Source organism: Mobula hypostoma, chromosome 12, assembly GCF_963921235.1.
Source record: "Mobula hypostoma chromosome 12, sMobHyp1.1, whole genome shotgun sequence".
In the NCBI taxonomy this organism is placed as follows: Eukaryota; Metazoa; Chordata; class Chondrichthyes; order Myliobatiformes; family Myliobatidae; genus Mobula; species Mobula hypostoma.
In genome coordinates this window covers 115,233,104-115,247,179 of record NC_086108.1, presented here as the reverse complement: position 1 = coordinate 115,247,179, position 14,076 = coordinate 115,233,104, and the positions used below count along the sequence as shown (strand labels likewise).

The window sequence follows — 14,076 nt, the reverse complement described above, 5'->3', positions numbered from 1 at the left end:
GTTGTTTTCTACAGAACATCATAGGCTGAGGGTTGACCTGATCTAAGCTTATTTATTTTATTCATTTAGAGATAAAGTGTGGAACAGCCCTTTATGGTCCATTGAGCCGCACCACCCAGCAACTCACTGATTCAACCCCAGTCTCATCACAGGACAATTTACAATGACCACTTAACCCACTAACTGAGCTGCACCACCCAGCAACTCACTGATTCAACCCCAGCCTCATCACAGGACAATTTACGATGACCACTTAACCCACTAACTGAGCCGCACCACCCAGCAACTCACTAATTTAACCCCAGCCTCATCACAGGACAATTTACAATGACCAGTTAACCCACTAACTGGGCCACACCACCCAGCAACTCACCGATTTAACCCCAGTCTCATCACAGGACAATTTACAATGTCCAGTTAAGCCACTAACTGCTATATCTTTGGACTGTGAGAGACAATCGGAGCACCTGGAGAAAGCGCATGTGGTCGTGGTGAGTGTGCACAAACTCCTTATTGAGGAGGCTGGAACTGAACTCCAAATTCTGATTCCCTGAGCTGTAACAGCCTCACACTAACCGCTACACTAGTGGTGCCCTCAAAATCTCATAATATAGACAGGTGGTACATTTTTCACAGGGAAGATGAACCTACTTCAGATTTTCTCTGTTTTTGCACTGTTTTTTTAATTTAACTATTTAATGTATGTAGGGAGGCAAAAGAGGTGGGGGCGTAGCACTGTTGATCAGAGATAGTGTCACAGCTGCAGAAAAGGTGGACATCATGGAGGGATTGTCTACGGAGTCTCTGAGGAACAGGAAAGAGTCAATAACTTTACTGGGTGTTACTGGCTGCCCAATAGTAACAGGGTTATCGAGGAGCAGATAGGGAAACGGATCCTGGAAAGTTGTAATAATAACAGAGTTGTCATGATGGGAGATTTTAATTTCCCAAATATCGATTGGCATCTCTCTAGAGCAAGGGGTTTAGATGGGGTGGAGTTTGTTAGGGGTGTTCAGGAAGGTTTCTTGACACAATATGTAGATAAACCTACAAGAGGAAAGGCTGTACCTGATTTGGCATTGGGAAATGAACCTGGTCAGGTGTCAGATCTCTCAGTGGGAGAGCATTTTGGAGATAGTGATCAGTTCTGGTCACCTCACTATAGGAAGGATGTGGAAGCATTGGAAAGGGTACAGCGGAGATTTACCAGGATGCTGCCTGGTTTAGAGAGTATGCATTATGATCAGAGATTAAGGGAGCTAGGGCTTTACTCTTTGGAGAGAAGGAGGATGAGAGCAGACATGATAGAGATGTACAAGATAATAAGAGGAATAGATAGAGTGGATAGCCAGCGCCTCTTCCCCAGGGCACCACTGCTCAATACAAGAGGACATGGCTTTCAGGTAAGGGGTGGGAAGTTCAAGGGAGATATTAGAGGAAGGTTTTTTACTCAGAGAGTGGTTGGTGCGTGGAATGCACTGCTTGAGTCAGATACACTAGTGAAATTTAAGAGACCGCTAGACAGGTATATGGAGGAATTTAAGGTGGGGGCTTGTATGGGAGGCAGGGTTTGAGGGTCGGCACAACATTGCGGGCTGAAGGGCCTGTACTGTGCTGTACTATTCTATGTTCTATGTTCTATAATTCTATCTCCTATCTCCTTCATAATAGCATCGGAGAGGGATAGGAACAGACAAGTCAGAAAAGCGTTTAATTGGAGTAAGGGGAATTATGAGGCTATCAGGCAGGAAACTGGAAGCTTAAGTTGGGAGCAGATGTTCTCAGGGAAAAGTATGGAAGAAATATGGCAAATGTTCAGGGGATATTTGTGTGGAGTTCTGCATAGGTACGTTCCAATGAGACGGAAGTTATGGTAGGGTACAGGAACTGCGGTGTACAAAGGCTGTTGTAAATCTAGTCAAGAAGAAAAGCATACAAAAGGTTCAGAGAGCTAGGTAATGTTAGAAATCTGGAAAATTATCAGGCTAACAGGAAGGAGTTTAAGAAAGAAATTAGGAGAGCCAGAAGGGGCCATGAGAAGGCCTTGGGGGGCAAGATTAAGGAAAACCCCAAGGCAATCTACAAGTTTTTGAACAGCAAGAGGATAAGACATGAAAGAATAGGACCTATCAAGTGTAACAGTGGGAAAGTGTGTATGGAACTGGGGGAAATAGCAGAGGCACTTAATGAATACTTTACTTCAATATTCACTATGGAAAAGGATCTTGGTGATTGTTGTGATGACTTGCAGCAGACTGAAAAGCTAGAGCATGTAGATATTAAGTAAGGAGGCATGGGATCCAAGAGGACATTGTTTTGTGGATCCAGAACTGGTTTGCCCACAGAAGGCAAAGAACGGTTGTAGACGGGTCATATTCTGCATGGAGTACGGTGACCAGTGGTGTGCTTCAGGGATCTGTTCTGGGACCCTTACTCTTTGTGATTTTTATAAATGACCTGAATGAAGTGGAGGGATGGGTTAGTAAATTTGCTGATGACACAAAGGTTGGGGGTGTTGTGGATAGCGTGGAGAGCTGTCAGAGGTTACAGTGGGACATTGATAGGATGCAAAACTGGGCTGAGAAGTGACAGATGGAGTTCAACCCAGATAAGTGTGAGGTGGTTCATTCTGGTAGGTCAAATATAATGGCAGAATATAGTATTAATGGTAAGACTTTTGGCAGTGTGGAGGATCAGAGGGATCTTGGGATCTGAGTCCATAGGACGCTCAAAGCAGCTGTGCAGGTTGACTCTGTGGTTAAGAAGGCATACGGTGCATTGGCCTTCATCAATCATGGGATTGAGTTTAAGAGCCGAGAGGTAATGTTGCAGCTATATAGGACCCTGGTCAGACCCCACTTGGAGTACTGTGCTCAATTCTGGTCGCCTCACTACAGGAAGGATGAGGAAACCATAGAAAGGGTGCAGAGGAGATTTACAAGGATGTTGCCTGGATTGGGGAGCTTGCGTTATAGAACATAGAATAGTACAGCACAGTACAAGCCCTTCAGCCCACAATGTTGTGCCGACCCTTAAACACTACCTCGCATATAACCCCCCACCTTAAATTTCTCCATATACCTGTCTAGCGGTCTCTTAAATTTCACTAGTGTATCTGACTCAAGCAGTGCATTCCACGCACCAACCACTCTCTGAGTAAAAAACCTTCCTCTAATATCTCCCTTGAACTTCCCACCCCTTACCTGAAAGCCATGTCCTCTTGTACTGAGCAGTGGTGCCCTGGGGAAGAGGTGCTGGCTGTCCACTTTATCTATTCCTCTTAATATCTTATGAAAACAGGTTGAGTGAACTCAGCCTTTTTTCCTTGGAGTGACGGAGGATGAGAGGTGACCTGATAGAGGTGAACAAGATAATGAGAGACATTGATCGTGTGGATAGTCAGAGGCTTTTTCCCAGGGCTGAAATGGCTGCCACAAGAGGGCACAGGTTTAAGGTGCTGGGGAGTAGGTACAGAGGAGATGTCAGGGGTAAGTTTTTTTACTCAGAGAGTGGTGAGTGTGTGGAATGGGCTGCCAGCAACAGTAGTGGAGGTGGATACGATAGGGTCTTTCAAGAGACTTTTGGATAGGTACATGGAGCTTAGAAAGATAGTGGGCTATGGGTAAGCCTAGTAATTTCTAAGGTAGGGACATGTTTGGCACAACTTTGTATTGCGCTGTAGGTTTTCTATGTTTCTAGGTTTCTATAATTACCGTAATTGATTTTTTCTGTATTTATCATGTATTGTATTGTACTGCTGCTGCAAAGTTAACAAATTTCACGACATATGCCAGTAATATTAAACCTGAATCCAATTCTAATACAAGAGAGGCAGAAAGTTTAAAGTTAATGTGCTGGGCAAGTTATATTTTACAAGACAGTGGTGGTGTTTCAGAAGTTAGACACATGATTGTGCAGTGAATGGAGGGATATTGAACATGTGCTGACAAAAGGGGGTAGTGTAACTAAGTGAGATCAGTTTAATTAGTTTAGCACATCATGCACTGCACTGTTCTTTGCTCTAGACGGGCTGAATGGCCCACATATGGGCCGAATACCTGATGTAATTCCATCTAGTTAACAGCACTAACCAAGGCACAGCTCCAGAAGAAAGACGTACCTCTAACATCTTAACTTGCAGCTCGTTTATCCGTAGCTGTACAGCACGGCACCGGCCGTGGTGCCTGCTGCTGCCATTTTCCACCTGGATAGGCAATTAGACAATTCATCAGCAGATTACAAATACACTGAAGGCAAGTGCACAGATTAGAAACGTCCTGGCTACATTACGCTGAGTAAATAACTGTCAGCTGTGTATCCACAGCCATTCTGCTAATGAAACCTATTGCCAGGAGGTTCCACTCTCCACCTGCACTGTTCACTGAGGCGCAGAGCGCAGTGGGAGAGGAGATCTGTCGAGATAATGGGAGTAAATCCAGAAAACTGTAATTAGCAACATCCTCAACTCAGCACCAACATAGCCTCACCACATACACAAGACATAAACACTCAGACACACACACCCTCTCACACATGCAGGCACACATGTACACACCACGCATAAACCCTCACACAAACACACTTCCACACACGCAGACACACATGTACACACCACACATAAACCCTCACACAGACACACTTTCACACACGCAGACACACATGTACACACCACACATAAACCTTCAGACACACACCCTCTCACACATGCAGGCACACATGTACACACCACATATAAACCCTCACACAGACACACTTTCACACACGCAGACACACATGTACACACCACACATAAACCCTCAAACATACACACACACACGCACACATATACACATCACACAAACCCTCTCACAGACACACATACTCACACACATGTACACACCACACATAAAACCTAACACATACAGGCACACACTCACAGACGCACACACATAAACCATTTCACACACACACACACACACACACACACACACACACACACACCCTCACAAACACATACCACACATAAACCCTCATACACATTCACACCACACATACATACCCTCACAAACATGTGCAAATTATATACACAAAAAATTCGGCAGATGCTGGAAGTCCAGTACAACACACACAAAATGCTGAAGGAACTAAGCAGGTCAGGCAGCAGCTATGGAACAGAGTAAAGAGTCAACATTTCATGCCAAGACCCTTCACCAGGACTAGAAAGTAAGGAGCAGATGCCAGAATATACAGGTTGGGGAGGGGAAGGAGGACTGGCTAGATTATATACAAGGATTCCAAATGTGCAATTACTCTTCAGTTTTTGAAAGACAGAACTTTTCCACATAAGTTTCTTCTGGTTTGTAAATAATCCTAAAGATTTTGGAGCTAAATCAATTTATTAAAGTAAGTACCAACGTGTGAAGCACCGATACAGCCACATAAAGTCATTACACCCGACGCTGGAAACCTAAAACATCAGCACAAAATACTAGTCAGGCAGTGTCTGTGGAGAGAGAAACCATCAACATTTTGAGTGTGAACCTTCATCAGAAGTAGAAGAGAGAACGATGATGTTAGTTATCAGTGAGAAAGGAGTGGAGAGATGAGTAAAACAAATATTCATGTAAGGCTTAGTGCAAGTAGCTTAATGGGGGAAGTTAACAGCACATTAGGCTTCAAAACTCAGAGTAAATTTTATATGTTACGGTATAGCAACTTGAGCTTCATTTCAAGCCCCACCTCTAAGGGTAAGTTGGCATTCGAAGGGTTCACAAGAATGATGCCTGGAATGAAAGGGCTAACGTATGAGGTGTGTTTGATGGCTGTGAGCCTGTACTCACTGGAAATTAGAACAATGAAGGGGAAATCTCATTGAAACATTTCAAAATATTGAAAGGCTGAGGATGTTTCTAATAGTGGGAAAGGTTACAAAGGTTACAGGGAAAATGGAGTTGATGGACTATCAAACCATCAGACACAGGAGCAGAATTAAGCCACTCAGACCATTGTGTCTGCTCCACCACTCCATCATGGCTGATTTATTATCCCTTTTAACCCCATGCTCCTCCCTTCTGTCCATAACCATTGATGCCCTGATTAATCAAGAACTTATCAACCTCCACTTGAAATATACTCATTGACAACTGGAGGCTAGGTGAAGTCAAGATGGTGCTAAACGGTGACTCCTTTGCCTGCATCTTGGCAAGCAGCTCCATTTCTATCTTTCATATCCCTTTTCTTCCTTTTCAGGGTGTGGGGGCTTCTTTTGAAGACCCTGACCTGGAGTTACAATCTGTCTTCAGTTCTTTGCAGGAATGGGACCCATTCTCAGGGCCTCACGACCGGCCGCTTTTTGATATTGGGCACAGAGCTTGGAAAAGCGACTCAACATACTTTTAAATCAGCAAGCTGTTTGTTATGTCTCCCCTCTCACTGTGAAACAGAGACACCCCTTTTTCCCTTATTGGGGGGGGGGAGGAGAGGGAGAGATTGAATTACCAGGTGAACAGACTTGGGGTACTGCAAGTCTGTGTCCTTATTGATGCTTTGCTGCATGCTTGAGTACTCAGTGAAGGGTGCTGATGCTTTTCTGTCTGTGAAGAAAAAGGATGTAGATTGTATACATTTTTCTGACATTAAATGTACCTATCGAAACCCACAGCCATCTGTGATAATGAAATCCACAGATTCACCAGCCTCTAGCTAAAGAAATTCCTCCTCAACTCTGTTCCAAATGGATGTCCCTCTATTCTAAGGTTGTACCCTCTGGTCCTAGGCTCACCCACTATAGTAAATATCCTCTCCACATCCACTCTATCTAGGCCTTTCAGTATTCAGTAGGTTTCAATGAGATTACCCTCATTCTTCTGAACTCTAGTGAGTACAGGCCCAGAGCCATAAAATGTCGACAGAACCTGAATGTTTCAATTGTGGGGGCTCGTCCGGGATTGATTTCATTGGATGCTGTGTGATTGCCATGAGCATTGACCCAGTGGGGTTTAAGTCTGTGCTAAACTATTGCCTGGTAAAGTAATAATGATACATGGGTATGGATGCTGCCAGGATTGAGCAGTGCTGTGAATCCACGTGGTTACTAGTAATGAATATGTGCGTGTTGAGTGGGGTAGATGTTCATACTCCTGATGAATTGTTAATTCGACTTTTAAGTACTGTTAAAGCTATAGGAAAAGTTACGATTGTGGAGCGGAGGTTTGATAAAATGGCGGACAAAGACCTTGTTTTAGTTCAGACTAGCGCTGACGTAATGGCAGTGGAACTGCCTGGTACTACTGGGGCCCCAGGAGAGAGGGGGCCGTGGACTGTCTGTACTTTCCGGGAGGAGGAGAGTGTAGGGGAGCGGGCTGAATTGCAATTTGAGACTCCCCAAGCTGGGGGTGGAGACTTCAAAGACAGGGTGCTCTCATTTCTGCAGATTGAGGGGAAGGAGTGGTCTGATTTGGAATGTCTAATGAGTCCCTGTCCCCCAGTGAAGAGTGAGACTTCTGAGTTGGTATTAAACCTTACCTCTCTGGTGAATAAATGGAAAAATGCCCAGGTTCAAAGCCACAGCTATCACAGGCTCTGCCTGTTCTCAGGAACGAAGCCCACACCTAAAGGGGAAGAGGAGCACGAGACTTGGGCAGAGCGGTGTATCGCTACGGATGGAGGGTATTTATGCTAGAGCCGCACTTGACACAGGGTCACAGGTCACAGGTCACATTGATGTACCATTCCTTTTACAAGCAGTATTTGATGCATTTACTATTGACGCCACTCAGTGCACTGGAGATCTGAACAAAAGAACATCAGAAATAGGAGCAGGAGTCGGCCATCCAGCCCATCAAGCCTGCCCTGCATTCAATAAGATCATGGTTGATCTGTCCGTAAACTCAGCTCCATCTACCTGCCTTTTCCCCATAACCCTTAATTCCCTTACTACTATTCTGGGCAGTTTCTAGAGCAGGTTAGATGGTCGGAACAACATAGTGGGACGAAGGGCCTGTAATGTGCTGCAGTTTTTTATGTTCTACATCAGATTACTTCTTCTTCAGCCCTTGGCCTTTTGCCTCCCAGCCCCTTTCTTCATCCCCACACCCCCACCCGCCCGGCTTCCTGTTCCTCCTGGCACGATGTTCCTGTTCTATGGGTGGGGTGGGGGTGGGCGAGGGAGTGGGCATGGGGAGATACCCGGTCATCACCGTGCTGACTCACCCATAGGCTACCGTCCTCCAGCCTGTGAATACCCTGTCCACACATGTTCACTTCCCCACATGGCTCACAACGCTGGCCTGGGTCTAACCTGTAAAACAAAACCGAAAATGGGAGTTCAGTACTGGTTACCACATAATACCAATGGCATGGAGACAGGCCCTCGGCCCACTGATACTGTACCAACTACCTATTGACACTATTCAGACGTTGATCCCATTTCATAGGACACAGGAGCAGAATTAGGCCATTTGGCCCATTGAGTCTGCCCTACCATTCCATCAAGGCTGATCCATTTCCCTCTCAGCCCCACTTTCCTGCCTTCTCCTTGTTACCTTTCACTTCCTGACTGATGAAGAACCTATCAAACTCCGCTTCAGATACTCTTGATAACCTGGCCTCCACAGCCGCTGTGGCAATTAATTGCACAGCTTCATCCACCCTCTGGTTAAAAAAATTCTCTCTCATCTCCGTTCTAAATGTTGGTTGTGTCCTCTGGTCCTAGATTCCCTCACTATAGGAAAAATCCTCTCCACGTCCACTCAGGCTAGGCCTTTCAGACTTCAATAGGTTTAAATAAGATCCCCCTCATTCTTCTAAATTCCAGTGAATACAGTTCCTGAGCCATGAAGTGCTTCTCATGTGTTAATTCTTTCATCGCCAGGATCACTCTCATGTACCTCTTCAGGATCATCTCTAATGTTAACACATCCTTTCTTAGATAAAAAGCCCAAAGCTATTCAAAATACTGCTAGTGATTCCTCACTAGTCCTTGAAAGGCCTCAGCATACATCATCAAAGTTGCTGGTGAACGCAGCAGGCCAGGCAGCATCTCTAGGAAGAGGTACAGTCGACGTTTCGGGCCAAGACCCTTCGTCAGGACCAACTGAAAGAAGAGCTAGTAAGAGATTTCTTAGTCCTGACAGGACAATTTACAATGACTAATTAACCTACTAACCTGTACATTTTAGGAGCTGGTTGTGGATTACAGAAGGAATGGAGATGGGCTAACCCCTATTGACATTAATGTATCTGGGGTTGGGAGGGTAATAAGCATCCGCATCACCGAGGACCTCACGTGGTCTGTACACACCAGCTGTGTGATGAAAAGGCACGACAGCGCCTCCTTCACCTCAGACGGTTGAGGAAGTTTGGTATGGGCCCCTCCCCCAAATTCTAAGAACTTTCCACAGGGGCACAACTGAGAGCATCTTGACTGGCTGCATCACTGCCTGGTATGGGAACTGTACCTCCCTCAATTGCAGGACTCTGCAGAGAGTGGTGTGGACAGTCCAGCACATCTGTAGTTGGGAACTTCCCACTATTCAGGACATTTACAAAGATAGGTATGGAAAAGAGGGCTCGAAGGATCATTGGGGACCCAAGCCATCCCAACCAAAATCTATTCCGGCTGCTACCATTCAGGCAATGGTACTGTAGCATAAAAGCCAGGACCAACAGGCTCCAGGACAGCAGCTTCCACCAGGCTATCATACTGATTAACTGACAGTGATTTAAGTGTATTTCTATGTTACATTGACTGTTCTATTTATTGTAAATTACTATGATTCCACATTGCACATTTAGACGGAGAAGTAATGTAAAGATTTTTACTCCTCCTATATGTGAAGGGTGTAAGGAATAAAGACAATTCAATTCTTTGGACTGTCAGAGGAAACGCAAGCACTCGGGGAAGGAAGATACAGGTTGCTTACAGAGGATGCCAGAACTGAATTTCCGAATGCTGATGCCTCAAGCTGCAATAAAACTACTATACTACCATGGTGCCCTCACGTAGACACACTGCCTCCAGAAGTGTTCAGTAGCCACCCTCCCAGCTCCAGCTCCAGCTCCCTCAGCCTCAGGGCTGTATATCTGGAGGTGAAGGATCTCTAAATCCTGATGGAATTCTCGTCTTGGCTCTGAGAGTTTGTCTGAAGCACAGACAGCATTCAAGGACTGAGGAAGGATAGGTACTTAACCCAGATACCCATTAGCAGCTGGACTGCTTGGCCCTCAGAAGGGACAGTCGCTCTCTCACTCTGAATGCCATGGCTCAGACTTATTACTGGCAGAGGCAGCTGATCTGTGTCACCGCAACTGGAGGATCACCAACAATGTCCACAAGGACAGGGTGGGGCTGGGGATGCTTTTCCTGGTGTTTGTGTGGGGTACAAAGTTCAAAATAAGTTCAGCATAAATGTACGTGTCATCATATTTATTTTCTGGCAGGTATTTGCTGGAAAACAAAGAAATACAATAGAATCAATGAAAAATGACACACAAATACTGATAAACAACCAATTCACAAAAGACAAACTGTGTAAATGTAACCCTCGGGCTCACTCAGTTCATGTTTGTCCAGGGGAAATCAGCCTTCGGCCCAGCCAAACTGGGTAATCACGTTTGTGTGGATGCTGTGTAATGTACCCCCAGTTACAAACCCACAACGCAAAATATCAGTCAGTACAACATGTGAAATTAAATGATAGACTTTATGAATCTTAATCTGAATGTAGGGTTAGTAATGTAAATAAACAAAACAAAAAACAAAAGGGCCCAAGTCAAAGTCAAAGTCCCCATTGGAGTTCACTCAATAGTCCTTCTTTCACCATCGGTCTCCTCTAAATGTCACCAACCTTTGGGCCCTCAGATCCCAGTCCACTCCATCTGGTGGTCTACCAGCTCTCTCCACACGCGTCCTCCTTCTTCATCTCTCCTCGACAAAAGACCGCAAATAACCCGGCTCCCAGACACACAAGCAAGAACAACATCTCTCCCATTGGATAGCCACTAAATTCCAAAGTCCCGTTATCTCTAGTCATAACACAAACATTGCTGCTACAGAGAAACCATTACCTTAACAGTGGAACATTACATAGAAGCCTTAGCAGTGAAACCTTACAGCGTGTTACATAAATAGAGAGATAAACAGATAGATAGATAGATAATACCAAGAACATGAGTTGCAGAGTCCTTGAAAGTGAGTCCACAGTTTTTGGAACTAATTCAGTGTTGGGGTGAGTGGAGTCATCCACACCAGTACAGAAGTTTGATGGTTGAAGGGTAATAACACCAGCAGGGATGATGACAGAACCGCAATGGCTAGTGTTTCTGCGGGATATTCGGAAGGCGCAGGAAAGATACATCCCAAAGATGAAGTAGTATTCTACAGGGAGGATGAAGGAACCGTGGATGACAAGGGAAATCAAAGACAGTATAAAAGCAAAAATTAGTGGGAAGGTGCAGGATTGGGAATCTTTTAAAAACCAGCAGAAGGTAACTAAAAAAGCCATAAAGCAAGAAAAGATGAAATATGAAGGTAAGCTCGCTAACAATATAAAAGATGATGCCAAAAGATTTTTTTCAGTTATACGAACGGCATAAAGAATAAACGAGAAATGAAAGTGGATAACAGACTGCTAGAAAACGATATTGGAAAGGTAGTAATAACAGAAAAAGAAATGGTGGAGCAACTTAATAAGTATTTTGCATCAGCTATCACTGTGTAAGGCACTAGGAGAATGCCAGATTGCAAGTGTCACAGGGCAAAAAGTGAGTGCATTTGCTGTTACTGAGGAGAAAGTACTTGGGAAGCTGACAAGTCTGAAGGTAGATAGGTTAACTGGACCAAATGGACTACCTCCCAATGTTCTGAAAGAGGTAGCTGAAGAGATTGTGGAGGCATTAGTAATGATCCTTCAAGGATCACTAGATTATGGAATAGTTCCTGAGGACTAGAAAACTGTATATGTCATTCCATTCTTTACGAAAGGGAGGCAGACAGGAGAAAGCTAGTTAGCCTGACCAGTGGTTAGAAAAATGTTGTGAAGGAACAGAGCCTCAGAAAGGCAGTGACCATTATTAAGGATCCCCAGCACCCAGGGCATGTCCCCTTCTCATTGTTACCATCAGCAAGGAGGTACAGTGTCTGAAGACATACACTCAGTAATTTCTTCCCATCTGCCATCCAATTTCTAAATGAATGTTGAACACTACCTCACTATTTTTTTATTTCTGTTTTTGCATGACTTATTTTAGCTTCAGTATTTAACATATACAGATATATATATATATATATATATATATATATATATATATATATATATACACACACACACACACACACACACACACACACACACACACACACTTAGTGTTATTCAGTTTTTTACCTATATTATTATGTATTGCATTGTACAGCTGCTGCAAAGGCAACAAATTTCCGACATATGTCGGTGATATTAAACCTGATTTTGACAGGATTAGCTGCAGTCCTGTGGAGATTCTCAAGACATGGAAGCACCTTGAGGTATTGATCTACAGCCACACCCACCACCACACACCACATTGAAGGCCTAGCCGTTGCCTGAGGCCCCAGAGAAGAAGGGGAGGAGGGGAGGAGGGAAAAAGGCAACAGAGGAAGAGGATACTGGCAGACAACAGGAGCGCATGTCTTCTGAGGATAGGTTAAGCGAGCTGGGGATTTTCTCCTTGGAGCGAAGGAGGATGAGAGGTGACTTGATAGAGGTGTACAAGATGATAAGAGGGGCAGACAGCCAGAGACTTTTTTTCTCCAGGGTGCAAGTGGCAGGGGGCATAACTTTAAATTAATGAGAGGAAAGTATAGAGGCAATGTCAGGGTTAAGTTCTTTACACAGAGAGTGGTGGATGCATGAAATGCACTGTCTGGGTGGAGGTAGAGGCAGATACCTTGGGACAATTGAGACTTCTAGATAAGCAGATGGATGATAGAAAAATGGAGCGCTATGTGGGAGGGAAGCATTACATTGATTTTAAAGTAGGTTAAAAGGTCGGCACAACACCATGGGCCAATGTTCTATTATCTGTAGCAGGAACGTTCAAGCCCTTGCTTAGCGTCTTGTCAGCTACAATTTAATCACCCAGATTACCACTCAGTGGCACGATGGCTGAGCTCTAACCTTGAAGCACAGAGACCCGGATTCAATCCTGACCTCCGCTGCTGTCTGTGTGGGGTTTGCACGTTCTCCTTCTGACTGGATGGGTTTCCCTCAGTCGCTCCAGTTCCCTTGCACATACCAAAGACGTGTGGGTCGGTGGGTTAACTGGCCAGTGTAAATTATTCCCAGTGTGTGGGTGGGGGTTGGAATCTGCGGGGAGTTGATGGGAATGTAGGGAGAATGAAATGGGATCACAGTAGGATTCAACAGTTCAAAACTTCAAGATTGATGAATATAATTTCCAGAACACAAGTGTACTGAATTAATTGTTACACAGAGAAAACGCTGGAGGAACTCAGCAGGCCAGGCAGCATCTATGGAAGAGAGTGCAGTCGAGGTTTCGGGCCAAAACCTTTCGGCAGGACTGGAAAAAAAAGCTGGAGGAGTAGATTTGAAAGGATGGGGGAGGGGAGAGAGAAACACCAGGCGATAGGTGAAACTTGGAGGGGGAGGGATGAAGTAAAGAGGTTGGAAGTTGATTACTGAAAGAGGCAAAAGGCTATGGAAGGAAGAAAAATCAGGTAGAGGAGCACCAGAGAGAGACGATGGGCGGGCAAGAAGATAACATGAGAGAGAGCGATAGAGAGAGAGAGAAAGGGATGGGAAATGATGAAGGGGGTGCGGGGGGGAGGTGCAGGCATTACTGGAAGTTTGAGAAATCGATGTTCATGCCATCAGGCTGGAGGCTACCCAAACGGAATATAAGGTGTTGTTTCTCCAGCCTAAGTGTGGCCTTATCCTGATAGTGGAGGAGGCCATGGATGGACATATCGGAATGGGAATGGGAAGTGGAATTAAAATGGGCAGCCACTGGGAGATCCTGCTTGTTCTGGCCGATGGAGTGTAGATGCTCGGTGAAGCCGTCTCTCAACATACGTCAGGTCTCGCCGATGTACAGGAGGCCACA

The 14,076-nt window shown here is 44.9% G+C and overlaps 1 protein-coding gene across 1 annotated transcript in view; it reads right to left on the bottom strand.

Moving 5' to 3' along the window:
- The window catches only part of LOC134355277 (uncharacterized), a 111,906-nt gene that overhangs the window by 43,024 nt on the left and 54,806 nt on the right, over positions 1 to 14,076 (bottom strand). Inside the window, exons 5-6 of the mRNA XM_063065082.1 lie at positions 8,191 to 8,278; positions 4,121 to 4,204 (exon numbers count right to left, since the gene is read on the bottom strand). Of these exons, the coding sequence (XP_062921152.1) occupies positions 4,121 to 4,204; positions 8,191 to 8,278 (172 nt within the window). The remainder of the gene's footprint in view (positions 1 to 4,120; positions 4,205 to 8,190; positions 8,279 to 14,076) is intronic.